The sequence below is a fragment of the Cavia porcellus genome, unplaced genomic scaffold (genome assembly GCF_034190915.1).
Source record: "Cavia porcellus strain 051 isolate PalLab524CR breed Dunkin Hartley unplaced genomic scaffold, mCavPor4.1 scaffold_16, whole genome shotgun sequence".
Taxonomy (NCBI): domain Eukaryota; kingdom Metazoa; phylum Chordata; class Mammalia; order Rodentia; family Caviidae; genus Cavia; species Cavia porcellus.
Genome location: NW_026947499.1, coordinates 6,332,415 through 6,359,365, shown reverse-complemented (window position 1 = coordinate 6,359,365; position 26,951 = coordinate 6,332,415). Strand labels below are relative to the sequence as shown.

At 59.6% G+C, this 26,951-nt stretch overlaps 1 protein-coding gene across 6 annotated transcripts in view; it reads right to left on the bottom strand.

The window, feature by feature from the left end:
* Positions 1–11,238: 11,238 nt before the first annotated feature.
* The window catches only part of Scarb1 (scavenger receptor class B member 1), a 34,837-nt gene continuing 19,124 nt past the window's right edge, over positions 11,239–26,951 (bottom strand). Inside the window, exons 7-13 of one of the 6 annotated variants that reach the window (XM_003461625.5) lie at positions 25,546–25,712; positions 21,365–21,483; positions 19,427–19,500; positions 17,815–17,866; positions 16,772–16,918; positions 14,210–14,338; positions 11,697–11,886 (exon numbers count right to left, since the gene is read on the bottom strand). In XM_003461625.5, coding sequence (XP_003461673.1) covers positions 14,210–14,338; positions 16,772–16,918; positions 17,815–17,866; positions 19,427–19,500; positions 21,365–21,483; positions 25,546–25,712 — 688 coding nt within the window. In that variant the 3' untranslated portion in view covers positions 11,697–11,886. Of the gene's footprint in view, positions 11,887–14,198; positions 14,339–16,771; positions 16,919–17,814; positions 17,867–19,426; positions 19,501–21,364; positions 21,484–25,545; positions 25,713–26,951 lie in introns of all 6 variants that reach the window. The other 5 variants (XM_013154546.3, XM_004999764.4, XR_010039599.1 and 2 more) reach the window with 5 other exon arrangements.

Genomic DNA, 26,951 nt, shown 5'->3' with positions numbered 1-26,951 from the left:
CCACCAGGCCCAGGGACAATGCACAGAATACCTCCTGCCACCCCATTCTGGCCCAGGCTCGCAGCACCAGGCTGTGCCACCCAGAGGCCAGGGGACCCTGCAGTGTGGCCCTGGCCCCCCAGTGACATCCTGGAGGCATCTGCCACCTTCCGTCCCTGTCCCAGGCCGCACCAGCCCTGCTGTCCCCCCGTGACTGTGACCCCCTACCACATGTGAGCTCTGTGGCAGGCGCTGGGCTGCGGCCGTGTGAGGAGGATGGGGACCCTGTCCTCCGGAGCTGGCAGCAAAGGGGTCACGCGCCGTGAATGTACATGGCGCACATGGACCCGAGCCAGGACAAAAGATAAAGCCGGGCCAGGGGCCGGATGTGGGAGGTGCAGTTTGGAACCGGCTGAGGCGCAGTTATGAGGAGCTGACAAGTGGCACACGCCGTTGGTTTGGTTGTGCTGGCCCAAGTGGCCCCGGCCAGATGACACCCTAAGTGTCAAACCCCACGCTGGCCCAGAGCCCAGCCTTAGGGACACAGGCCACAAACACTGCCATGCGGGCCGCTGTAGGAGAGCAGGCTGGCCCTAGGCACCCTGGGAGGGCAGCCCCGTGCCTTCGGGTGTCCCTGCTCCATGGAACTGAGGTGCAGGGCAGAGGGGTGGCACAGGCTAGTAGCCAGAGTGGAGCCAGCAGAGAGGACAGCAGACCCGGAACGGCGACTCCACAGTGGCTTGGATGTCAAACTGTGCCAGGCCTGGGGCAGCAGGCCACTTGTCCTCACACCAGAGAGAGGGATCCTGTGTCCTCCTCTTCAGCACTTCACAAAGCAGGGATTTCATCCCGCTGGCCTGCTTTATGAAAGGAAGGCCAGAAAGGTGCATTGATCGCTCAAGGCTCTTGGCTGCAACGATGGAAATCCCAATGCAAGCGGGCTGAAGCAATAGCGTACTTACTGACTCAAGTCAGCAAAAGACCCAGGAGGTGTACCAGTTTCAGGCACAGCTCGTTCCAGGAGCTCAACACGGCATCACCAGGACTTAGCTTCTTCATTTTCTCCTGGGTTGGTTTTGTTCTCAGGAAGATGGACTAGAAACCCAGAGCCACAACCCACCCCTTTGTCACCACCAACAAAACCAGCTGTCCTTCCGCAGTTCCCAAAATTCAGAGAGCACTTCCTAGGTCTTACGCCCACTCTGGAGTGCCATGATCTGATTGGCCAATTTTGGTCATGAGCTACACCTGACTGGCAGATACTCAAAGGTGGATGATCTGATTGGCCAGGCTGGGTCATGTGCTTCAGTGAGTGGGCGGGGCCCAGAGGAATGAGGGGCTCCTTTGCCAACAACTGGGAAGAACAGAAGTGGCGCCTTAGGCACTCACAGCTGTGCCCTCAGACTGCCGCTATAGCTCAGGGTCCTTTCCACATCTCTTGCACTTGAGCACAGCGCCGCTGAGGAGAAGCCAGTCCCTCAGGCACACTCGGCTGTCCAAGCCTGACCCGGATCGGGATCACGATGCAGCCTGAGCTAGGGACCTGCACGCAGCCGGGCCTCTAGCCACTGCCCTGCGGGACCCTACGCATCCCCAGCACACAGTAGGTGCTTCACGAAGGAACCATGTGTCTCCGAGAGGCCGGGGACTATTCACAGGAGCTCCACGGGGGAGGGCAGCGGGAATACCCGAATGAATAATTGAAACCCTGCCTAGAGCCAAGCTCACTTTACAGAGCTGTATCCTGGCTCTTTTCATTAGCTGGTTTTTTGTTTTGTTTTGTTTTTTTTAATCGGGAATCAAACTCACAGCCCCGAGCTTGCCGGGTAGATGCTGTGCCCTGAGCCATACTCGGTCCCTTTTCTTTACATTTTCAGATAAGGTTGCTAAGTTATGCGGGCTGGATTTGAATTTGCGAACCTCCTGCCTCAGCCTCCCAGATCGCAGGAACTGCAGGCTTGCATCACTACCACCCGTCTGGCTGGCCTGAGGTCCTTGACAGAGAGGCATCGCGGTTGTTTGGAGAGAGGAACAGTGGGGGAGGGACGCTGCACCCCCGCCACGGCCACCACCCTGACCTTGCCACCACACAATAGAGCCTCCATTGTGCTCCTAATTGAGTTCCGGCAGGGCCCCTCCCCGCGGGGGTGGCAGCAGCGGGAAACACAATCTGTTTTCTATTTGTCACAGATGCCCCCGAGCCGCCCTCCGCCCTCTGTGGCACCAGGCCCGCAGCACCACTGTGACGTTCCTGGCCTGGTTGGGCAAGATTTGCACCTCTGCTGAGCCAGGAGTCCAAGGCCACCGCTGGCCCTGGGGGCTGCCCTGGGAGGTGTCCCCTTCAGGGACCTGTGCTTCCTTCTGGTCTACACACAGGTGACAGGGACCAGGGTCGGCCGGAGTGCGGGACCCAGCAGGTCGTGTGGGGTCTGAGGCCTGCACAGTTCCCAGGGCTGCTGCTGTGGCCCTGAGGACCACACTTGGGGAGCCGCCCCCACAGAGCACACTGCTCTTCTGGAGTGGGGTCCAACTCCTTCTCGAGGACGCCCCTTGCATGGGTTCCCCGGGATTAGGGTCTTCAGTGTGACCTCAGTGACTGTTACCAGCAGCAGGTTAGCTTCTTAGAGCAGAAGGACCTGCCTGACCATCCGCAGCCAAAGAGAAGTGCGGCCGTATCCCCACAGGACCTGTGTGTCCCTGGTCACAACGGATTTATGCTTGCCAAGAAGTGGGAATGACCTGAATGTCTGTCCACTGACCAAAAGTGAACCAGATGGGATTTGTTCACATACTGGAATATTATGTGCCTAAAAGGGAACAGTTCTGAAAAATGCCACCAGCTGCTGGACCTTGCAAAAAGCCAGGTGCAAAGGCCCAGCTGCACTGTGGATGCAGGCAAAGGAGCCGGATGCCCACGGGGAGTAGCCTGGAGTTCTCACCAGGCTGCACAACTGGCCAGGGTAGGAGGGGACAGGGTGACCATTTGGGAAAAAAACAGAAAATGTACCTTTCCTAGGAGGCTTTCCAGAACTTTCTAGAATGTTCTTGGGAATGGGCCTCTGGAACGTTCTAGAAGAGCTGGCATCCTGTGTCACAGTCATCAGGACTTCTTCTCCAACCCCAACTCCTTCCTGCTGTGTCCAAACTCAGGCCGGCTGGGACTGACCCGTGGGGTCACAAGGTCCCCAATCAGTGGCTCCTGGGGACCAGAGCCACGTGGCCCCTTCGAGGTGACAGTCTCAGAGGACAGGGTCCCCCACCCTGTGCCAGGCCTGCTTTGCTCAGGTGCCCCCTGCACAGCACCAACCCTGTCATGTGCCAGTGGGGACCAAGGTCACAGGCCCGGCGCCAGCTGCTCCAGAGCCAGGCCTGGTCTCTGCACAGGGGACACCAGTGCCCTGCACCACGGGAGGACCCACCTGTTCCTGTCCCTGGACTGAGACCCCGGCTGTGCTGTGGTGCCACCTGCTGGCAAGGCCCATGTCCAGGGTGGCAGAACCCGAAGTCTCCTGGCTTTACCCAGCCACACTGATAGTGAAGGGGACCCCCTCTGGCTTTCATCAGGACTTCCTGTCTACCCCGGCTCTGCTGGGAGCTGCTGTGGCCATGGCCTGCCTGGGCCAGTGAGGGGCACATAGAGGTGACCTCATTTCAGCACTCTGGGAAGCTGAGGTAGGAGGGTCACAGGTCCAAGGCCAACCTGGCCAGTGGAGAGAGCCCCTCTCTCAAAACTGAAGAGCATGGGGCATAGCGCAGGGGCAGGCACTGACCTAGCGAGCTGCAGCCCCTGGGTCCGTGCAAAACACTGCAAGGAGAAAACACCCACACCAAAGGGGCACGATCTGCCTACACCAGTGATGGCCTATGTGGTGGACACTGTCCACCTGGGTCCTGGAGAGAGGGACAGGGACAAAACCAGCACAGACCCTGGCAAGTGGCGGGAGAGATGGCCCCGGGCTAGTGGCCAAGAGGTCAGGGTGGTGGGCACTGTGTGCCCTACGCGGCACCAACTTGCCGTCTCCAGTCCAGGCTGGGGAGGACGTGGACGAGCCAAGGCCCCACCCACAGACAGGCAGCCCTGATGTCAGTGCAGCTCCTCTCGCCGTCACCGGTGGGGTTCAGCTTTTTGGGCTGCAAAGGACTCTGCCCATTACAGCCCACTTCGAGGCCTCCCGGGTGCTAAGTGGCCAGGGCTGCCCTCCGTACTGGCCCGGCTCCCTGGACACTGTTTTATCAGAAGCCACGTGCGAGGTGAGCGGGCCTGCTGTGGAGCCCCGCGCAGCACAAGCCCTGGAATAAGACCCTTAATGGTGGCAGAGCCACTTGTCACTGGGTTGTCACTGCCTCCCAGGCCAATCACAGCCACTCAGAGGTGCTCAGCAAAACATGCTGACCCAGTGAATCAGCAAGCTGGAGCCAGCACAGATGGGTTCTTGTCTTGATTCTGTTCCTTAAGGTGGTCTCGTCACTGCTGTGGGTCATGGTTTTGCCTACAGAATGAGGTGGTTAATAGCACTTACCAATACCTGATTGCATCAGTCAGCCTTTGCCAGCCATGTGCTTCGTAACAAATAGCCCCCACCTTCCACAGTTCAGAACAAGAACCCTTCATGACCACATCCAGCTCTGCCTGTGACCCAGCCCAGGGACAGGGATACAGCTGAGTAATGGTTGAGGGGTGAGACGTTGCCAGTCGCACCCCATGTCCTACGAGTTCTGGGCTGGTCGGGGTGTGATGCTTATAATCCCTGGCCTCTGCCTCCCTGGTCCCTGGGATCTCTGAGGCGTGGTGTCCCTCCTGGGGCTGACTGCTATCCCTGGTTGTGTCTCTGTGTCACCCCTGTGCCTGGCCCTGTGCTCCCGAGACACACAGCTGGCAGTTTCCCCACAGCTGGCAGGGAAGGTGCGGTGTGGACCCCGTGTGGCCTGGAGGCTGCGGGGTGTGGGAGGTGCACACCTGAGACCCGACTACTCAGGAGGCTGAGGCAGGAGGATGACAGAGATGGTGCCGGGGGGCGGTGGGACCAGGTCCATGGCTGCGCCTGCCCCAAACACCGCCACCACTGCCACCATCAGAACTGCTGTCCTGGCTCAACACTCTGGGCACAGGTGTGGGGGCGAGAGAGTGGCATGAGCTCCTGAGGGCTGTGTGACGCCCTGTCCCTGCGCCCTACTCTGTGAGTAACTGTTGCAGGGCCAGGTTGACTGCCCTGGCCTGGGCTGAACCAGCCTCGGGGCTGATGTTGGCCAACAACAGCAATGGCCCCTCCCAGTTCACTGCCAGGAACCTGTGCCCCCTTCCCATGGGCCCTCCTGAGGGGGTCCCCAAGCCGCCTGCTGTTGGAGGGATGTGTGAGTGGGCCCAGGAGGCAAAGAACCACCCAGCACCACCCAGCCTCCACCCCGGCCAACGAAATTTACTGTCCAAAAGTCTGGGCTTTGGTGCGGTTTGTTACACAGCACTATCTGCAGTGGTGCCTGATGCACACTGCCACACAGGCCTGTGTCTGCGCCCACCTCTCAGCTGTCCCAGGGAGCACAGGAAACCTGGCTCCGTGGCCAGGGAAAGGGCAATCCGGGGACCTCCCTGGAGGAGAGGCTGGGACAAGGCCGCCTGTAGAGGAGGAGGAAGATGCTGGTGTGGCAGCAGTGATGTGGGGGCACTTACCATGGCCGCCCAGGTCCCTGTCACAGCAGTTGCTGGTGCTGCCTCCTGCCTCCCAGGCACAATGTGGGCGCTGAGGTCAGTCAAGGTGCTGCTGCCACCGCCGTCATTAGCCCTGCTCTCTTCTGGGGACGTGTGGTGGCAGGAGGTGGCCTCTGACAGTGCCACCCGTCCCCACAGATCAGCAGGCAGCCAGCAGCTGCTGCAGTCTCCCGCCCAGTGTGGAACCAGCCACGCTGGGCCTCTGCCATGCATGGAGGAGGATGCATGCGGGCGCCGCTGCCCGCAACAACCATCCCCGCTGTGCAAGCGGATGTCACGTCTGCCCCCGCTGTTCATTTTTGATAATGCTGCGACTCGGCCTTGACATTTCAGCGTCAGCGGGAGCCGTGCCGTGGTGACAGCGCTCGGTCCCCAGCCCTATAATCTGAGTATGGGAGAGGAGCTGTCGGCTCACGGGACGCGCAGTGCCTGCAGATGGGGGAGACACGGGGGGCCTGGGCCCGCCCTGCCTCCCAGATGACAAGGCGCGTGGGGGGAAGCAGGGAGGGGGCAGAGGGGAGGCCAGGCCTGGCCCACCCGAGCGGCTCCAAGGTGTCCAGGGCCTGGGGTCTGGACGGTCCCGCAGGCTCACTCCCGAGCAGGGTGGTGACGTCACTCAGGGATGAGCAGAGTCACTGTCAGCCATTTCCCACGCTGTGACACACGATCACAAGCCTGGTGGCTTTGAAGCAAAGGAGTACCTCGCTCTCCAGTACTGAGGAGTGGATGCTTCAGAGCTGGGGTGCAGACGGGGCTTGGGGACCCTGCCTTCCCGCAGCAGCCCTTTCTGCCACTTCAAGGTGCCTCCTGGTCTCCACAGATTTCTCACTGCCCACTCGGTGAGCCCAGGGTCACCTCCATCCTACGGGCAGGGCAGGCAGCATGGTACATCCCGGGGAGGGATGGGACATCTCTGGGAGCTGCGACTCAGCCATGTCCTTCACCCTGTCTCCACTGTCCCAACAGCAGTATAGAGTCAGGGACCTGGACAGTCAGGGTCAGACCCACCGATCTTCAGTGTGCTGTGTTGAGTGTGATGGCGTACACCTTTGATCCTAGCACTCGGGGAGGCTGAGGCAGGAGGACCCCAAGTTTGGCTCCAGCTTGGGCACCTAAATGACTTAGCGAGACCCTGTCTCAAAATAAAGCAAGAGTGAGGGATAGAGCTGAGTGTGAGGGCCCTGAGTTCATCCCCAGCATCATAAAAGAGGGACAGGGAAGAGAAGAATCTGCCGGGGCTTTGGTGTTTGTGCTCACTGGCTCCCTGCAGTGCTCCAAGAGGTACAATGCATCAGTCAACAGCTGGGGCCAGGCTGTGCTTCGTAACAAAGAGTCCCTCAGGTCCCAGCAGCTTAAGACAAGGCAATGCTCTCCGACTCAAAGGCTGAGGCCCAGAGAGGCCTTGCACAAGGTCCCACAGCTACAAACTGAACTGGGTTTCAAATCTAGTTCAGCTAACTCTGGGAGCTGGAGCGTTGCCATACGAAACCCCAAGCCCCAGACAGGAGCTGTTCACCCCGTGGGAGGGTGAGATGGACGTGCCCAGCTCCCTAGGCTGCCGGGGGACTGCACGGCTCAAGTGCTGCATGGACCCAGCCGAGCCCTGGCCCAGACGCTCGCTGCATTCTGTTTGATGACAGAGGATTCATCGGAACTCAGGGCCAGTAATTAAAATTCAGGAGATTTTAAAAACCATCTTCTCATGAGCTGGGCGTGGTGGTGGACCCCTGTAATCCCAGCACTCGGGAGGCTGAGGCAGGAGGATCATTGCAAATTCAAGACCAGCCTGAACTGCATAGGGAGACCCTGTCTCAAAAAGACCAGACAGACAGACAGACAGACAGACATAGAGACAGCGAGCATCTTCTGTATGTGAACCTGTGAAAGCAGTGAAGAGTCGCCACATTGGGAGGCAAAGAATCAGTGTCTCCACACGGCCCATCAGTCTGGCCCAGCGTTTGGACCAAGCGTGCCCTCCCCTGGCCTGGACGCAGAAAACAAGCCCGTCTACACTGCCTGCCGGGTTCCGCAAGCACCTGCACCGCCCCCACTACGCGCTCCCGCGGCGGTGCAGAGGTGAATTGGGGACACCAGCGCCTCGCGGTTCGGAGAAAAGCCCGGGGCAGCGGCACCTGCTGGCGGCGCGTGGTATTGCAGCTCAGCTCCTCGGGACCGGCGAGCCCTGGACGGAGGAGGTCACTGTTGGTTGGAGCGGACTTGAGGTCACACGTGAGGCTCCTCCCAGGCCGAGGTGACATCGCGGGGAGCCTGGTCCTGTGATGTCGCTTCTGAGTGTCCTGACTGCCCGTGGTCTGGAGCCCTGAGAGGCGCGGAGTGGCTGCGCCCAGGAACACCTGGCCCTCGCGCTCCCCGAGCCTGCTGCCCGCCCTGGGCACCGGCTGCCCATTTCCAGTCGCCTTTGTTTCCCGGGCTCCTGCCGCTCCCTGCAGCCTCTCTGGAGACCCCTCCGCTGGGGCTCTTCCGGAGTGGCTGGCACAGCTGGGCACGCGGGGCCCCTTGACCATGCTGTCAGTGGTCAGCGGTCAGCGGTCAGCGGTGGCCCCAAAGAGCAGTCTGCGAGCCCCCGCCCTAACAGCTGGGAGTCTCCATGCGGGGCCGCCTTGGTCATCGAAGCTGAGGTCCCCAACACCAGCAGATGGAGCGGGATGCAGTGGCACGCTCACTGCCACGCTGACCCTGACTGCTGGGCGACTCGGGTCCATTACCTCCTCCCTCTGTGCCTCAGTTTCCTCATCTGTAAAGTGGGGACAACAGTATGACCCTGTCTCAGTGCAAACTCCCGGCCTCCGAGGCTGGAGGCTGTCTGCATCCGCAGAAAAGCAGACATGGGGCCCACGCCGCCCCGTGGGGCCGGACACGGACAGTGTCCCCTGGGCCCTGGTTTCCCTCGGGATCGTGTGCACCCCAGGCCTGGGCTCAGCCTTGGAGACAGCCTTGACAGTCCGGTCCTGTCCGGGGCCACAGCGGCCCCTGTGGCCGTGCCCCGCACCTGCACCCCGCTCGCTCGCCGCCGCCTGGCGCCCACCCGGATCCTGGCGCACGCAGGAGCGAGGCAGACAGCGGGGATCCGGCTACGCGGGCCGTCCGAGGTCCCGGTACTGCAGGCCAGAGGCGCGCCCACGGCTCCCTAGCGTCCCACATCCTAGGGGCGCAGGGTAGGCGCGAGACGCGCAGAGCCCGCTCCTCGGGAGCAGGTGGCAGGCAGCGTGGGAAGGGGACAGAGGACTGGACATGGACGCCCCCGCATCTTCCCGCCCCTGACCGGTCCACTGACCGGTCCACTGACGGCCCTGCTGCACACGGCTGGGCCGAGGCTGTCAGGGTCCCAAGCACCCGCTTCCGCTCCTGGCCCCGGTCTCAGAAGCCTGGGACTGGCCCTTCGGGCGCCCTCCGCCCGGCTCCGGGATGAGGGTCACTGGTGGCTCCGGAGGCAGGCGAGGCTGCAGTTAGGCGAGTGGTTCCCTGCTCTCCCCAGAGAGCCAGGCTTCGGGCCGCTGTGAAGCGACGAACACTGTTCAGGGAAAGCGCCCAGAGACACACACACCATTCCTAGTGCCCACGCGCTGCCGCACGCCTGTGACCCCAGCTCTCAGGAGGCTGAGGCAGGAGGATCGCTACGAATTTGAGGTCAGCAGCTAGAGAACTCAAGGCCAGCTTGAACTGCTTCAAAAACAAAACAAAACAATAAAGACGGACAAAACAAAAATACCATCCTAGAGGGGCAGCTCCCAAGCCAAGCTGTGGATCTGGAGGCCCGATCCCCTAAATCGGACCCGAGCTACAGCGCCGGGTCACGTCGCCCCCAGCAACATGCGTGCAGCGCTCGCCCCTCAGTGGCCACTCCCGGAACTGCCCGAGCGCCGCCCTCCGGACCGAGAGGAGGGACCCCACGGGGCTTGGTCCCCAAATGCAACAGGCAAGGTTGCACCAAATCACGGGGTGGGGCGTGGCGGCCCAGGCCTGTCCCCCCAGCATTCTGGGTGGCTGAAACAGGAGGGTCGCAGGCTGCGCCTGGGCGAGTTAGTGACTCAACGAGCCCCTTCCTGTCTGAGAGGGCGGGCTGGGGATTTTGCTCAGCGGCATAAGCGCCTGCCTTGCAAGCGCGTGGTCGTGAGTTCGATCCCCGGTATCGATTAAAAAAAAAAAATAGGGTCCCGGCTGGAGCGCGATGCTGCGCCCTCCACACGGGCGCACACGCACGCGGTGCACACCCGCAGGGCACCCGGCTGCCTGGCAAGCTTTCCCCTCCCGCGAGGCGTCATGGCCGTGTGCACGCTGAGAGCCGCCAGGGCCGGGCTCCTCCACAGAGGGCTGCCCTGCCTAACCAAGAAGGCTCGAATGGGTAGGGCCGACGCCCGGGTGTCACGGATGGTATCACTGGGCGCTCTGCTGGGGCAAACCATCCGTGGGGCACTCAGACCCCACCACTCTGGTCACTGCTCGCGGACGCACATCCTGCGCGATGGCCAGGACTGGTTCTGCCATCTACGATGGCCAGGACTGCTTCTGCCATCTACGACTCCCCCTGTGGTGACACGAGGCCAAAGGCAGGACACTGGGCCAAGATATGACAGCCATTACCTCACATGCCCAGCAACCCACGTGGGAAGCTGAGGCAGGAGGATCTTTCAAGCCCAGGAATTCAAGGCCAGGGTGAATTTGAGCAAGACCTGTCTCAAGAATAAAATAAATAAATAGACACTCAGGAGGCTGAGGCAGGAGGATCACTGTGAGTTTGAGGCCAGCCTGGACTACATAGCAAGATCCTGTCTCAAAACAAAAAGCCAGGAATATAGTTCAGTGGCACAGTGCCTGCCTTGTAAGTGTGAGGTCATGAGTTTGACTCCCAGTAGAAGTGTGTGTGTGTGTGTGTGTGTGTATATATATATATATATATATATATATATATATATTCTATCTCCTTAAAAATTACAAGAAATAATAAAAATGTTCACTGAACCTTAGCTATTTAGGTTGCCAAGAAAGCAATCAGAGATTAATAAAATGCACTAAAGCACCCAATACAAATCCTTTAGCTATATCCTGGGGCGAGAAGGAAGGGGACACAGGTTAAGAGGTGACAGCTGGCTGGGCAGGGGTGTTGTGCAGATTTTCAGGGCGGGTTTCTTCTGATACATTCAGCAGGGGCAGTGTCAGCCTTTACAACTATTTGAACTTCAGGGGAAAAGAAAATTTAGACAATCCTGGAGACAGGCCCCAGGGCCTTTGCACTGAGCAGCACCCCAGTCCCCTTTTTATTTTGGAGTCAGGGTCTATCCAGTTGCTAAACTGCCCAAGCTGTGCTCAAATTTGCAGTCCTCCTGCTTCAGCCTCCAAGAGTACTGGAAATACCACATGGCCAGGTCCGTTCTCCTGACCTCCCGTCCTCTGGGAAAGGCGTCCATACAGACCCGTGCCCAGACCTCGTGGGACCAGCTCAGAGGGCCACAGCTTGAGTGACAACCCCCCTGCCCCCTACAGGCAGCTGACCCAGGAGGTGGAGGTCGGAGAACATGCCAGATGCTCTGCGCTCCGTTTTGTAAAAGGTTTATTGCTTTCCCAGTGAGCTCACTACTGTGTGGTGAAGCTCACTTCTCTTCCAGTAGAAAAGGGCCGGGCTAGTCCAGTTTCGGGAGGGTCCATATGTCCCCAGGGAGGCCAGGCCCTGAGAGCTGGTGTCCGGCCTGCTGGGTACACAGGATATCGCTGGTTTTGGTGGCCAGGGAGAAGCACTGACCAGCACGGGGTGGGGACAGGACAGTTGCCACGGGCACCCAACCCCCTCGGTCCCGAGCCCCACAGCCTGGCCCTGGGTGGTGGCCTGTCCCATGCAGGCGGGTTGCATGTGTCCTGGGGGACGGGAAGGGACCTGGGGCAGCGAGGAGAGCTGTCAAGAGCCGGTGATGCAGGCCAGGCAGGTCCCAGAGAAGGGGACTGGTGTCCAGGCCGCTGTGGTCACTTGGAGAGAAGCTTCTGGAACAGCCCAGGTCGCCAAGCCTCTTCCAGTCCCGGGTGCAGCTCCGTTCCTGAGTGGCCCGGGGCGGGCAGGCGCAGGCTCAGGCCGAGGGCCCCGCCAGCTGCTCCTGCAGCAGGGGCATGTGGGGGCTGGGTGGCTGCTCCGACCAGGGGGGCTGGTCTGGCTGGCTCGGGTCTGGCTGGCTCGGGGTGTCCGTGGGACCCTGTGTGGGGAAAGAGCCGGGTCACTGCCATCAGGGCCACCTGCCCACGTCCCTCCTGTCCCGTTGGAGCAGTGACTGGCAGCTGTCACGACAGCCTCCCCAGCTCACTAGGCATCACCTGAGCCCCTCCCCACCCCGTCTGGACACGGGGAAACTGAGGCCCAGACAGGCTCAATGACCTAGTGAGCAGAACCCAGCCAGGAGCCCAGGCTGGCGGGGAAGAGGCGTTCTGGCTCCATCAGGAAAGGACCTCAGTGTCCACAGGGAAGTGACACTTCTTGTTTTGTTTCGGTTTTTGAGACAGGGCCTCGCTATGCAGTTCAGGCTGGCTTTGAACTCACAATGGAGTCCAGGCTGGTCTGGAACTCACAGCGACCCTCCTGCCTCAGCCTCCTGAGGGCTGGGATCACAGGCTGTGCTGCCACGCCCTGCAGTGGTGTGTCCTCGGACCACAGTCAGGGAGCGGGGCAGAGCGGGGACCAATGTCCCCAGGAAAACACAGGGAGGCCCCGGGACCACTGTGCGCAGGCCAGCCACCAGCTGTGGCCATCTCCTGTCACGGGCAGGCGGCGGTGGCCCCAGAGACACAGGGAAGGATGGACGGGCTTGTAGTTTGACACTTTCAAAACTTCTCAGCTGAAAACAATGAGGAAGCAGACTGCAGGGAATGGGGCAGCTCCTGGCTCCCACCCCACGCTGTCACCAGAACCCCAAACCCAGGGAGGAGGCGGGAAACATCAGGGGACAGACCAGGGGGCTCCCCACGCTGTCACCGCCCGCCCTGCAGCCCCCACAGGAGCCCTCGTGAGAAAGTCACTCCCAAGGAAAAAGGGAAACGAATCCCCACACATGTGACAGAGCCACAACAGAGACCAATTTCTCCTCCACCCTCTTCCTCTTCTGCCTGACTGACACAGCGGGCTTGGACTAAAGGAAAACTCAGAGGACCCCTGTAGGGTCGCCCTGTATGGCTGCCCAGGCTGCTCACTGCACAAGGACAGCCAGCAGACACCTGCCTGCTAGGTGTCCTGCCCTCGGCAACCCTGCCCTGCCCAGAGGGTGCTGCCACTCTCATTCATAGAGGAATCCTGCTCTGAGCTGGCAGCAGCCTGTTCTCCCCTCCTCCCGGGCAAAGCCACCAGAGCCAGCCCCTCGAACAGGTGCAGAACAAAGGGGGGCCTCCTTGGGGCTGGACCACCTGCAGGGTCAGCTGCCAGGTGCTCGGCCCTGCCCGAGCTGAAGCTGTCTGTCAAGGACACTGTGTCCTCCCCATTCCACAGGACTAGAGCTGGGGTGACCCCTGGCCACCTCCGAACTGGACAGTCAAGAGGGGCTCTGTTCTGATTCAGGAATACAGGCCAGATCCAGTTACGTCCACGGAGGGGCAGCTGCGGCCCTGACCTCCCACCCGCAGGCTCCATCTGGAGTCAGAGCCCCACAGCCGCCATGTGCCCGGGACAGGTGCCCGGGCAGGCTGGAGCACCTCTCGCCCCAGGGCCCACGGCCCACAGACAGTACCTCGATTGTTTACGCTCAATCCAGAAACCCGGCCCCAGCCCCCGGCCTGGACCACCAGTCCGAGCTCAGCTACACCTGTGCCCTGGGCTGGACCAGCCCTCCTGGACCTCAGCTGAAGTTTCTCAAACAGTGCTCTCAGACATCTTGTTTGTTTTTCTTTCTACTTGTTTTGAGACAGAGTTTTGAATGACTGTGTGTGTGTGTGTGTGTACCAGGAATCTAACTCACGACCTCCCCCTTGCCAGAGACAGGGTAACTTGCTATGTGGTTCAGGCTGGCCTTGAACTCCCCCTGCAGCCCAGGCTGGCTCAAACTCACAGCAATCCTCCTGCCTCAGCCTCCCCATTGCTGGGATTATGTGTGCACCCCGCCATGCCCGGCTCCCTGGACCTTTTGTTCCAGAATTCCCAGGGACCCGTGAACAAGCATGCTGCTACTGGAAAGGCTGAGTCGAGAGGATTGCTGAGTTTGGAACCCAGTTTGGGCAAATTAGTGAGACCCTGCCTCAAAAGCAAAACACAGAGTGCCGGGTGGAGCTCCCTGGCAGGCCGGGTGCACCCTCAGTACTGTGCCCATCGGCCAGTCCCCAGCAGCTCCAGGGCCCCGAAGGAGTCGGGCCAGCAGCCCTGCTTCCTGCAGGGTCCACCTCGCAGGCCTGAGGTCCGACCTGACCTTGCAGGCGGACAAAGCCCGAAAGTCCTGAGTGGCCCCAGAAATCAGAGACACGGCCACGCCTTGGGAACCGAGGCCGGGGAGCCCCAGGCGCCCGGCGGACGGACGGGAGGGGCAGTTACCTGGTACCCACCTACAGCCGGGCCTCCTGCAGCACGGCGCCCTTGGGAGCCGACGTCATCAGGGACTCAGAGTGGGCCTGCATGGCCTCCTTAGCGCCTGGGCCCTTTTTATTACCTCTCCAAAATAAATAGCACTTCTCCTAGAAGACAACCAAGCCCGTCAGGGTACTGGGCGGGCACGGGGTGCAGCAGGGGCCCCATTTCCAGAGCAGAAAGGACACAGCGGGGTACAGGTCCCATAGCCCCTCGGGCCGGAGCTGCTGAGATGGGGAGCCAGGCCAGGGGACAGGACCCTCGGGCCGGGGCCCAGCCTGAGATGGCCCTGTGGCCTCGCCAGGGCTGCTGTGAGGCAGGGCCGTGGGGACAGCGGTGGACAGTGTGGAGCTGGGGACAGAGCCAGGGCGCAGTCGTGCTGGGTTTGTGCTCTACCACTGAGACCCGGCCCGCAGCGGGATCGTAACTGGGCCTGGGTGCCCCCTTAAAATACTTCTGAGTTTCCTGAAGAACTTGGAATAAAAATATCTTTGAAAAGAAACTAGTGGGAGGGCGCCTCCCAGTGGCTGGAGGACCCTGAGGTCGGGATCTGGGGGAGGTGGTGCATCTTCCACGTGTCCCCAGCCAGCTTCTGACGAGGCTGGGGCAGGAAGGAAGGAGCCACAGGCCAAGGATTTGCTTCCACTCGAGCCAGCCCTGGCTGGGAGCCTGGCCTGTTCCCTTGGTTTTAGGTCTTTCTTTTCCCCTGAGACAGGGTCTCACCAAATCACTAGGTAGCCCAGGCTGGGCTTGAACTTGTGATCCTCCTGCCTCAGCCTCCCAGAGCGCTGGATTACAGGTGTGCACCGCCACGGCTCGCTTTTGTCCTGCGTGCCCATGCCAGTCGAGACAGCCCGGAGCTGGTGGAGGTGTCACACGCCTGAAATCTTAGTTCCAGGAGGCTGAGGTAGGGCAGGTTTGAGGTGGGCCCGGGCAACACAGCACGACCTTGTCTCCAAGTAGAATTTTTACCAGGCTGGGGGCGGAGCCGAGTCGTACAGGGCACCAAAGGAGACCCCGTGGGCGCGTCCCCTGCAGCCCATGGCTCCCTGCCCAGCAGCTAAAAGCATTAGGACCAGCGCATCCGTGTTCAGAGCCATCGGCAGCGAAGTGACCAGAGCTGGGGGCCCCGCGGCAGATGCAGAGAGGTTTGCCAGCCCGCAGCAGCGCGCACGCGCACAAGCGTGCTCAGAGGGAGAGTGGGGAAAGCAGGAGAGACGGGGTCCCCAGAGCAGCGGGCAGGGGCAGCCCGGCCCAGGAAGGCCTCGGCCCCTTCCGTGGGGCCCTGTGCAGTGGCTCCCAGCACACCCTTCCAGGGTGGCCTCTCCGGACTGCGCCCTGGCATGGCGCTCCTGCCTCCTCGTCCTGGGCCCTGTGAGCACTGCCCCCTGGTCACCCTGTGACCGCAGTGACCTGCGCCATGCAGGATCCTGGTCTCGACCCCACCGCCTGCTCGTTCTGGTACTGCAGACAAACGGCCCAGAGAAAGGCAGGTCTGTGGCCGCCCCTCTGGTCCCTGCTTCTACAGCCGGAAACCCAGGGCCTGCTCACTGCACTGCCTCCTGGTGTGAGCTGCCACCCCTGTCCCCAGACATCTCCCTTGCTCCCTAAAATCCCTGCCTCCACCTCTTCCAACCCGGGTCCCAAGTGCCACACAGCGATCTAGTGACTCCTCCCTTTAAGGCCTCCTGCAGCCTCTGGTCACTGTGGAAATCGGTCCCACACTGCTTACCTTGCCTCGTGGGGCTGCACGGCTTTGCCTCCTCAGCCACCCTGATCCTCACAGCCCCAGCCCCAGGGCCTTTGCATAGGCAGGTGCCTCTCTCCTAACAACCACAGCTAAGCTGGATTCACAGAGGCCTCCATAACTTGTTTGTACTTGTCCCCAAGGTCCCTGGACAGGTGCTGTCCAGTCTGGATGCCACAGGGCCACGAAGCCCCTGACACAGCGTGAGTCTGTGTGGGCCCCGGCTGGGAGGGTAACATGCACAATTTCAAAGGCCTGATTTGAAAGAAAAACACTGCAAAAATAGTATATATTTTATATTGATTACATGCTGCAATTATAATATTTTGGATATATTTGCATTAAATAAAGTTAGTCATTAAAATTAACTTCAGGAGAATTTTTTTTGGTACCAGGGATTGAACTCACGACCTAGCGCTTGCCAGGCAGGCGCTGTGCTGCTGAGCTAAATCCCCAGGGTCACCAGAAAACTGAAGGTTCCACACTGGGCGCGCACGCAGCGCTGGCTCCAGCCCACCGAGTTTCCTACCGGCTTTACTTTGGATGAAATCACCTCCTGCCTCCGGCCCTGGATTTCGTGGCCGCCTACGCGCTCCCGCCGGCAGGGTCCTCGCGTCTGCAGCTCTGCAGCGCTACCTGATGACCTCTGGCACCCAAACCCCCTGCACATCCCGGAGTGCCCCCCCCCCCAGACCTTCCGGGACAGGCAGCCGTAGAAACGCAGATGAGACAGGTGCGAAGCTGCAGGAGGAAAGTGCGAGCCCGAGCCCGCCCGTCCCGGGCGGCCACCTACCTGCCTGCAGACCAGGTGGACGACGGCGACGAGCAGCAGCGCGCAGCCCAGCGTCAGCAGCGCATACTGCACGTAGCACAGGATGTTGGGAACCAGCACCAACTGCTTGTAGAACTTGCTGAGTGGCTCGCCCCCCATGACTCCACTCTGGGGAGGCGGAACGACAAAGAGCTGGGACCTGTACACAGCTGCCACGCCCCTCCGTACCCATCTCATCCCCGGCTCCCTCGCAGGGACTACATTTCCCAGATCCCCTTACAGTTGTACGTGGTTCTAGCCAATGAGCGGTGGACCTGGGCCACCCAACCTCCCCACGTGACCCCCGTCCATTTTTCTCAATCAATGAATGGAAGCTGAGCCTTAACTTCCGGGGGCGGGGCCAAGGAACGGCAAGCGCATAGGGCCATGAAGGATTGAGTGCAGCAGGATTCCGCCTCCCGCGAACTCTCCGACCTGACCTTAGCAGATACTGGTTTGAATCTAGGTAGAGAGCCGGGAATAGAGCTCAGCGGCACAGACCACGAGTTCGATGCCCGGTAACAAGAAAAACAAAAGGGGGTGCTGGGGATTTAGCTCAACGGTATAAGCACCTGCCTCCCAAGCAGGTGGTCGTTGAGTTCGATCCCTGGTACCAATAAAAAAAAAAAATTAAAAAAATTAAAAAATAAAAACTAAAGAAAAACAACCACATGAATCTAGGTAGACTAGAAGCAACAACATAGTCAAAGAAAATACAAAAAAATAAAAAAGTAGGCCCTGACAGGCGTAGTGGTGCATGCCTGTAATCCCAGCACTCTGGGAGGCTGAGGCAGGAAGGTGACAAGTTCAAATCCCACCCGGACAATATAGCAAGATCCAGTCTCAAACAAACAAACAAACAAACAAAAAAAAAAAGCGAGGCCAGAAGGAAAACTTCTGCAGGGGGTGGATAGGCTGGAAGGAACAATGGACTCTTGAAAACCAGCTCCCCTGGACTTTCTCTGGAAACGAAACCATTTCTGAGGGCCCTGCCTCGGTGGCACCCGTACCCATCCCGGGCTCACCTGCGCAAACCACAATAGCGGCAGGACCACCGGCTGGATCTGCCCCGTTTGCCTGCAAGTAAGCCAGACACCCTCGGTGAGAGCTGGGCCGGCCGCAGTGCATGAGCCGTTGCTGGCTCCGGGCAGCCGCGGCTCTGAAGCCGCGAGGCTGTGGGGCCAGGGGCTGGGGCCCACGGGGGTGTGCACAGGGTCAGCTCACCAAATGCCAGCAGGGCATATGTAGGACAGGCAGGGGTAAACAATGTTTCCTTTCCTGTTGTTTTTGTTTCTGGAGACAGGGTCTCCTCCTATGTAGTCCAGGCTGGTCCTAAAATTGTGGCAGCCCTCCTGCATCAGCCTCCTACATGCTGGGATTACAGGTGTGTAGCACAATGTGTAGCACTCTTTTTCTTTTCTCCTTTTCAATTGCCTGGGATGCTGATGCAATATCTGGACCTCTGGCAGCCATTTAAGCCAGAAAAGACATTCAGCATAGCAATCTTGTTGCTAGGAAAACGGGTGGACTGGGGGAACCTGGATCATAAATATCCTATGGGAGGGGCTGTGCTCCCCTGGGCCTGTCTGCCCCTAACATCCTCTCAAAGATTCAAAACCCACTTCTACTAGTGACACTTGTGAGCTGGGGTTACTGCAGGGCCTCCAGAGGGGGTGGGGGCCCCAGCCCTGATCCCCAGGCATGAATGTGGTTCAGCGGCTGTCACTGCTAAGACAGGACTGGCTGACCCACAGTCACTCTCCTCACCACAGGCAGGGAAACGAGCACCCGTGTCCACCCCAGTATGAGAAAGGCCACAACAGCACAGGTCACCATCGGAAAAAAGCAGCGCTGAACCAAATCCATCCCCAGATAAGGTGTGGTGGGCCTCCACGGCAGAGTATCACACAGCCATGAAAAATGCCCATCCCTGCTGCAACTCAGATGGTTGAAGCCAGCCGGGACACAGTGATTGGCATCAGATATAAAAGGTCAGTAGTGTGCCAGGCATCTGTATGACGTGTCCAGAATGAGCACATACCTGAGAACAGCAGGTGGACCAGAGGTCGCCTGAGCCTTAGGGGCAGGAAGAGGCCTGCTGGGGCCCAGGGTTTCATTTAGGGTAAGGAAAATATTCCTAGCTGGCTTCCCCACTCTGATGAAAGAGTATAAATCACTGAACTGTACGTTTGAAAAAGGACGAATTTCATGGTCTACGGACCGAATCTCCAGAAAGCTGAATTTTTGATTTGTTACTGAGACAGGGAGGGTCTCACTTCGTAGTCGGATGGCCTGAGCATCACTGAGCTCACGATGCAGCCCAGGCTGGCCTCAGACTCCCAGCAATTCTCGTGTCTCAGCCTCCGGAGTGCTGGGATCCCAGGCACGCACCACCATGCCTGTTTTAACCCTGTCATTTTAGAAATTAAAAAGTAGAGCAAGAGAAAACCAGGTACTTAAAAAAAAATTGTTCTAGAAAGTGAACAATTGAATTTAAGAACACATGCTTGCCCCGTCAGGCCTTAGTTCTCCCGCAGGGCAGGGCAGGGCAGGGCAGGAGAGTTTGCCTAAGCCGGGGTGGGGAGGGGCGGGCGGCCATGGGAGAGCGCCCGGGGGGGTCCGGGCCGCGCCACTCACCCGATGCCCCGGATGGCTTTCATGTAGAGGCTGAGCTGCAGCTTCACGGAGCAGTTCATGGGGATCCCGGTGACCTGCGGCAGCGGGCGGTGAGCGGCGGGCCGGCGGGGTCTGCCCGGGCTGGGCGCCGGCTCCGCGCTCTGCGGCCGGCGGTGCTGCGCTCCTCCGAGGGCGGCGGGGCGGGGATCCCGCAGCCCAAGCGGAGCCTCCCCTGCGCCCCAGGCCAGGGGTCGCGGTTCTCAGGCGCCCCCTCCTGTCCGCCGCGCCAAGCCACGCCGCGCCTACTTAAAGGCCCGGCGGAGGGGCGCGGACCTTGAGACTGAACCAAGTTACATCTCCACCTCCTCCTTTTTTTTTTTTTTTTTTTTTTTTAATTTTATTTTGAGACTAAATCTAGGTTAACTGAGTTGACCAGGCTGGTCTCGAACTCACAACGATCCTCCTGCCTCAGCCTTCCGAGTGCTGGGATTACAGGCATGAGCCACCACGCCCGGGTTAGAAATATTTTTAAATGAGAGACTTTTTCTTACTAAGTACGTAACAGAAGAAATGACGTACGTATGTCATCAGGGTTGGAAAAGACAGTGAGCAGGAGTCCAGGATGGAGGCCGCAGCGCTAGCAGGTGCACCCTGTCGGAGGAGCCCCTCCTTATCTGTAAAGTGGGGTTCACTGTGCCCAGCTCACAGGATTTTTGCAGGGCAAATGAAGGTGGATGCACCGCCACCCTCAGGGCCACGACACCCTGGGAAGGGTGGCACAAGGCCTCAGCCTGTACCCAGGAGGCATGGATTGCAGACCAGGATGGATGCAGGTGAGATGGCCTCATATTCAGAGGTCACCACGGCCCGGATCTTGGGACAGTGCCCACCAGCCCTCACCAAGGAGCAGCCAAGCCGTCTGCACCAACCACACGTGTGACGCCAGCACCTGCCCTGCTCCTGGCACCTCCTGACGAAGTGTCCATGTCCCTCTCAGCTCAGCTCACTGTCCCTGCTGGGGACAGGCCACTTCCTAGGGGCAGAGTCCTTCCCGCTCTATAGCCACCATGTCCAAATCAGGGGTGCTGGCTCCTCACAGGGAAATGGCTAGGACTGGGCATCTCCAGCACTCAGCCCTAAACACCGGGGCGCGGTGAGCTCAGCCGAGCGATTTCACAGCAAAGGCATCAGGCTGAGACCGTGTCGCATGCCATGAACACAGGTGCTTTCTACTGTGCCATTCCAAAAACTATTGTTGTTTTTACAAAGGGAGGGCACGTGGGAGCCAGCACACAGTTGTCCTCCGGCATCTGGGGGAGGCTGAGGCAGCGGATTTCAAGTCTGGGCTTGGCCTGGGCAACCCTTAGCAAGAGACACCCTGTCTCGGAATAAAAATAAACAGGACTGGACGAAAGCTCGGCGTGAAGGCCCTGGGCCCGGCGGACCAGGAAACCTGAGAAGACCAGTGTCCTGGAGAACAGAAATAGGACCCCCTAGCACGCCCATGGCCCCAAGGCCTGCTGGGGGCGCCCCGAGGCGAGCAGGGGTGTGGATGGGGGCTGAGGCCCAGGAGCTGGTCCCCCGGGAGAGAGGACTTCCCACGGGACAAATTCCTCGAGCGCCTGACTCACGGCAAGGCTGCCTGCTGCCTACTCCCCGTCTTTATAGCGTCCCGCCGAGGCCCGAAGGTGCCTGGCTAATTAGCAGGAGCCTGACAATTCCTAATTAATTTACGGCCTTATGGCCCTTTTATAGATGCTCATAAAGGGTTTATGATAAAACCCCTGGACTATGGAGTTGGGGTAAAGTGACAACCTTGGCCCACTTGATATTCCAGCAGCTGTCACTGTCCAAAGCGCCAGCTGCCACCACCAGCCCCAGGCACCACTCGGTGTGAGCAGAGCAGAGGTGGCCATCACTGCCCACCCTCCCCGGCCTCAGTGCCATCGCAGGGCTCACCGGGTGGATGTCCAGGAAGAGGGCATGCTCCTCCGCATTGGGGTGCAGGCCGAGCACCCTTTCCGCCAGGACCGGGTCCGCATTGTAGAAATGCGGGTGGGAGAGGAAGAGGGGGGCACCTGCAAGGCAGAGGGACGGGGTGTTAGGGCCGGTGGGCGCCTCGGACACCGGAGGCTCTGTGTAGCCCAAGCAGGTGCCAGGGAGGCACAGACAGGGACATGGCACAGGGTGCAGTGACACACACACACAGCTAAGAGCACGCCTGTGATCCCAGCACACGGAGGCTGAGGCAGGAGGATCACAGCGAGTTCAAAGCCAGCCTGGGCAACACAGTGAATTCATGCAGAGCAGTCACCAGTAACCAGAAAAGCCCGTGGCTCATTTCATAAAGGTCTCGGACAAAGCAAACTCGAGCTCATTCTGGTGGGAGAGGGGACAGGAAGGAAGGGAGGCCTCTGACAGCCACCAGGCAGCAAGGCCAAGGGACAGTGCTGCAGGCAGAGGGGCAGCAGAGGCTGGCACAGGGTGAGGGACCTGCATCTCAGGTGGGGACAGAAGGGTGAGCTAGGCGGCTGGAAGCTCGGGCTGAGGGGGGGTGCCCTGAGTGCCGGCCACATGGCACGGACCTGGCCACGTCCCTGACATCTTAGGTCACGTCCACGACGTCACAGGATGGTGCTGTGCTGAGGCCGGACACCAAGCCTACAGGACAGCCAGCCAGCTCAGTGACACATCTGTGACAGAAGTGGCCCCATGGCTACCAGCAGCAGCCAGGATTCCACGGATCCTGGGCCTGCCAGCCTTCCACGGTGACCGCTGCCCTTTCCCAGCGACAAACACTGACTGATGAGCCCCTGAGCCCTGAGTCCTCCCTGCACTGGCACTTGAGGTGTTGGGAAGATGGACAGAGTGGCAGCCGGGTCTGGGGGGCTGAGGCAGGAGCATCACAAGTTTGAGCCCAGCCTGGGGAATTTAGTAACTTTAGCAAGACACTATCTCACAAGTTTAAAGGGCTGGGGATGTAGCTAGTGTGAAGGCCCTGGGTTCAATCCCCAGTGCCGCCCCCAGCCCCCCAACACACACAACGAGCAGCAGACGTCTTGTGGATCACTGCCTCCTTGCATGCTGGGGGCGTCACGTCAAGCACTCTCAGGGAAAAGTCCTGTGTTTTGCACAGCCTGTCTCCCACCCTCCTGTCAGAACCGGGAGCGGGGCCCCACAGCAGGCACAGAGACCCCTTTCCACTGTGTGACACCTCAGGAAAGGCCCTGGACTGGAGACCGAGTACACGGCCCAGCCCCGCTGGCAGCTGAGCTGGGATTTGAACAGTGCCCTGCATGTTGCAAACACCCCAAAGGAGGCCGCCCAGGCAATAAGGATAATTGGTTTACAGCTGCTTGGCACATCTGAGCAGACCTAATCACCAGGGCTGCAGGCTGCCAAGGAGCCCGCCAGACAAGTCAGCACTTGGGGAGCCAGAGACCGGTGTGGGGCTTGGGCCTGGCAGGGGACTCATGTGGAGTTTTTTGTTTTGTTCTGTTTTGCTTTTTGTCTTTTTGACAAAAAAAGAGTTTCACTGCAGTTCAGGCTGGCCTTGAGCTTGCAAAAATCCTCCTGCCTCAGCCTCCTGAGTGCTAGGATTGCAGACATGCGTCACCACACCCGACCAAAGCGTGTGGAGGTTTTTAACTGGGAGATAAAACACCCTGCCCACGCACACCAGGACACCAAACAGCATGTCAGGAATGTTCCAGAAGCACCCAGGAAGAGAGGGGTGAGGGGGCTGCGGTGTGTGCCTCGCCTAACACCCAGCCACCCTCCTGTCACAAGACCAGAACTGGGCAGAGCCAGTGTCCCAGATCTGTGCGGGGAGTCAGGGGCCAAGAGGCGTCAGACACCATCACCGGCTATGGGACCTGCGGCCTGGCTAAGTGGCAGATGTGGGTCCCCTGCACTGCTGTGTGCCTGGAGATTCCGCGTAAGATAAGAAGGCTCTGCAAGGAACAGGGATGGGGAAAGGAAGGAAGGGGAAAAAAAGACTAAAGGGAAAAATGCAACGAAGCTTTTGTAACTGAGGGGAAGGGGTGGGAGGAGAGGGGATGGGGAGATGTGTCATGTGTGGGTACAAACTCCCTATGCTGAGTGTGGTCATCATGTACCTCTAAAGTGCACCAGTAAAATTAAATTTACAAGAAAATAAAGAGCTTCTAGCCATGGTGCATGCCTGTCACCTGGGAGGCCGAGGCAGGAGGATCATATGTTCAAGCCCTTTAGCGAGACCCTGTCTCAAAATAAAACATAAAGACAGGACAGGGCGTGCCTGTGACCACTTGGGAGGCTGAGGCAGAATGACGGCCTCATGTCCGAGGCCAGCCTGGGCCTGGTGAGACCTTGTCTCAAACTAACAAGCCAACAAAAAGGGGCTGCCCTGTACCCCAGGACCTCAGCGAAGAAAACTTCTTTCCAATAAACACGTCTAAAAGTATCTAACCTCCCTTGCACTTTTGAGATTCCTTGCGGCAGGTGCGCTAAGAGAAAGCAGCATGCGCCCTCTGCAGAAGTTGGGGCGTCACTCCCGCTCCTCAGCTGTACCCCACTGACCCGCTCTCCCGGACTCTGCTTTGAGCGACGCGGGCTCCATCCACTGAGGCTGAGCATGTGGCTCAGCCTGGCCAATTAGCATAGCCTAGCTTGGGCTGCACACCATGATTGGTTCAGTGCTGAGGGCGGGCCGCCGGGCAACCAATCAGAGTGAACCCTGGGACTCGCCAGGTGCACCGGAGGCTGGACCTCCACCAGCTACCTGGGGTTGGCGCTGGCCTGCGGCTGTGCTGGCTGTGCCGGCGGCTGGGAAACCGAGCTGGAGCGTGCGCGGCAAGAGGCGGCTTCCAGACCACAACTCGCGCCGGGCAAGGACCCGCCCGGGAGTTTTAGTTCCACCACCCAAGCGGTGTCCTTTAGGCCTGGCATCTGCCATTTGCCCAGAAGCTGTTCTGGCGCTGTGACCCCGCGGCTTCCGCACTGAGAGCGGACACTTCTGCAGACCCCAGTGAGGTAGAGGGGACAATGCCAGGGCCCTGACAGGCTGACACCGAAACATTCACCCTGGAGGGCCCTGTGCCTCCTGCACCGGGGTACACCATCCTGGCCCTCGAGCATCTCCCTCACGGTCCTGATTCCCCAAGACTCCAGGAGGCACGAGTGCGCTCAAGGCTGCCTGCGGAGCCGCTGTGCACAGCACAGGCCGGAAGCTGAGGGGACACACGGGAGAACACGGGCCCGGTCCATGAAGCACAGTCTCCCGGAGGAGACCGGAGACCCGTGCGCAGTGGGAAGACAGAAAGGATAAAGTAATGGGCCGCGGGTGGTGGCTGTCATCCGGGCACTCTGGGAGGCTGAGTCAAGAGGACCGCAGGTTCAAATCCAGCCCAGGCAACTTAAGAACAGTGAAACCCTGTCTCAAAAGAAAAAGTTTAAAAAACAACAAGGGCTGGGGATGTAGCTCAGTGGAAAGGCCCTGGGTTCAATCCCCAGTACCAAAAAGGAAAAGAAAAAGTTTAAAGACGATTAAGTAACAGAGGGCAACTGGCGGGGGAGCTGGGAGCACCACCAGGATGGGGTGCCCGGGGTGTCTCCAAAGAGGGGACGCAGGGGCCACGCGGAAACATCTGGTCCCTGCCATCTCCAGGGTGAGGTCACTGCACATGCGTGGCTGTCAAGCATCTGAAAGGTGTCCAGTGAGGGGACCTGGGAGTTTATGTGGCTCAGGGAGGCCAAGGCTTCGGGTCAGTGTCGCCGATCCTGTGTTACCATGCAGGCCCCCCCGCCGTATGTTCCCAGGGGTCCCCCAAACAGCGGGGACGCAGCAGGAGAGGGATGTCCTTGGAGGGACACGGTGCGCTGGCACCAGGGACAGAGACAGAGCCAAGGCCCAGGTCACTACCGGCTGGAGGAATCTGCCGGCCCCAGCTCCAGGCTCACACGGCTGCGCCTGGACCTTAGCCCAGAGCAGCGGACTCCAGACTCCAAGATAGTGGCTGATGCTCCCGGGAAGTGGGGTGTGCATCACACAGCGGGGTGTCTCCCTTGCGCCTTACCTCTGTGCCACCCTCCTTATCTTCAGCCTAATGGGATTATCAAGAGGGCAGAGGCCACAGGCCCCCGCCCCGGGTGACACATACCGAACCTGCAGGTGCTGACGTTCTGGACGCCGGACTCCAGGCATGGGCAGAAGCCCTCGTTGGGAGGGTAGACAGAGCCGTTGGCAAACAGGGTGTTGGGGGCCACGAAGCGGTAGGTGGGGATGCCCTGGAACACGCCCTGCTTCTGGTAGACCAGCTTCATGGACCTGCGGAGGGAGGCAGACAGGTGAGGGGACCCAGATGTGCCCAGCTGCCCAGTTCTGCATGCGCTGGCGTTTCCGGCTCACTATTCCCCCGAACACCAGCGGTTTCCGGCACGTGCATGCGCCCTGGGTCTGTACTGCACGTCATCTAGAAAGGAATCAATGCAGGCAGAGGGACGCGCACAGGTTATGTGAAAACACCCCTCCGCTTGATAAAGGCAAGTCAAACATCTGGGAATTTGGGCACTCATGGGGTCCTCGAACCAAACCCATGGCCTGAAGGAGCAACTGCACAGGGTTCCCTTTGGGATGTGCTGTCCTAAGCATGCATGGCCTCATCCTTGTCCACCCTTCCCCATCTCCCTGAACCCACAAACCTGCTCATTGCTGCCCCAGGACCTTTGTATATGCTGCAGCCTGGCCAGGGCCAGTGGCAAGAACACTGTCCCTTCGCAGCCTCACAAAGTAGATTCAGCTCTTCCTCTCCACCGCACTGTCCCTGAACCTGCTTTCCGACCCCAAAACGGAGACCCAGGATGTGTGGGCCTGTAGTGTCCAGGGGAGCCACAGATCATAGGTGACACTCAGAGTGTCACAGCAGAGGTGGGTGGCTAGTGTCTGACACACCTGGGTCTCTCAGAAACCGAAAACCTCTCCATAATGTTTGAAATAAGAATACTGTCACTACAGTGCATCAAATCAAATATGTCGTTTTACCACTGATACTGGAACGCTGTACAGAGCCAGGTGCAGCTGGCACACCTGCAGTCCTAGCCACTTGGGGAGGCTGAGGCAGGGGGAACTCCTGAGAAAAGCTTGGGCAACCTGGCAAGAGCCATCTTAAAAACAAAAACATACACGTGCCCTGCAATGCACTCGTGTTGACAGCAGCGAGACAGTGGTGCCGTGTCACTGTGAAACGCCCTCATTTTAACCCGTGATTGTGTAAGACAGCGCCTTCGTTCTTACACAGCACCCACAGCGGAGGGCTGGGGATGCAGCTCTGAGGTGGAGCGCCTGCTCCTATGTGCAAGGCTCTGAGTTCAATCCCCGGCGCCACACACTCGACAAAACCCGACAGCCACCCACGGAAGTAGGTAGGCATAAAGGGCGCCCTCTCTCGCAGTGGCTCTCACGGGGCCAGGAAGGTACTCCGAGGCACGCGTGGGCAGAAGGGAAGCCAGGCGACACGCTGATGCTCGGACAAGGCGTGGGTAGCGCTGGGGGTGAGTGGGTGCGGAC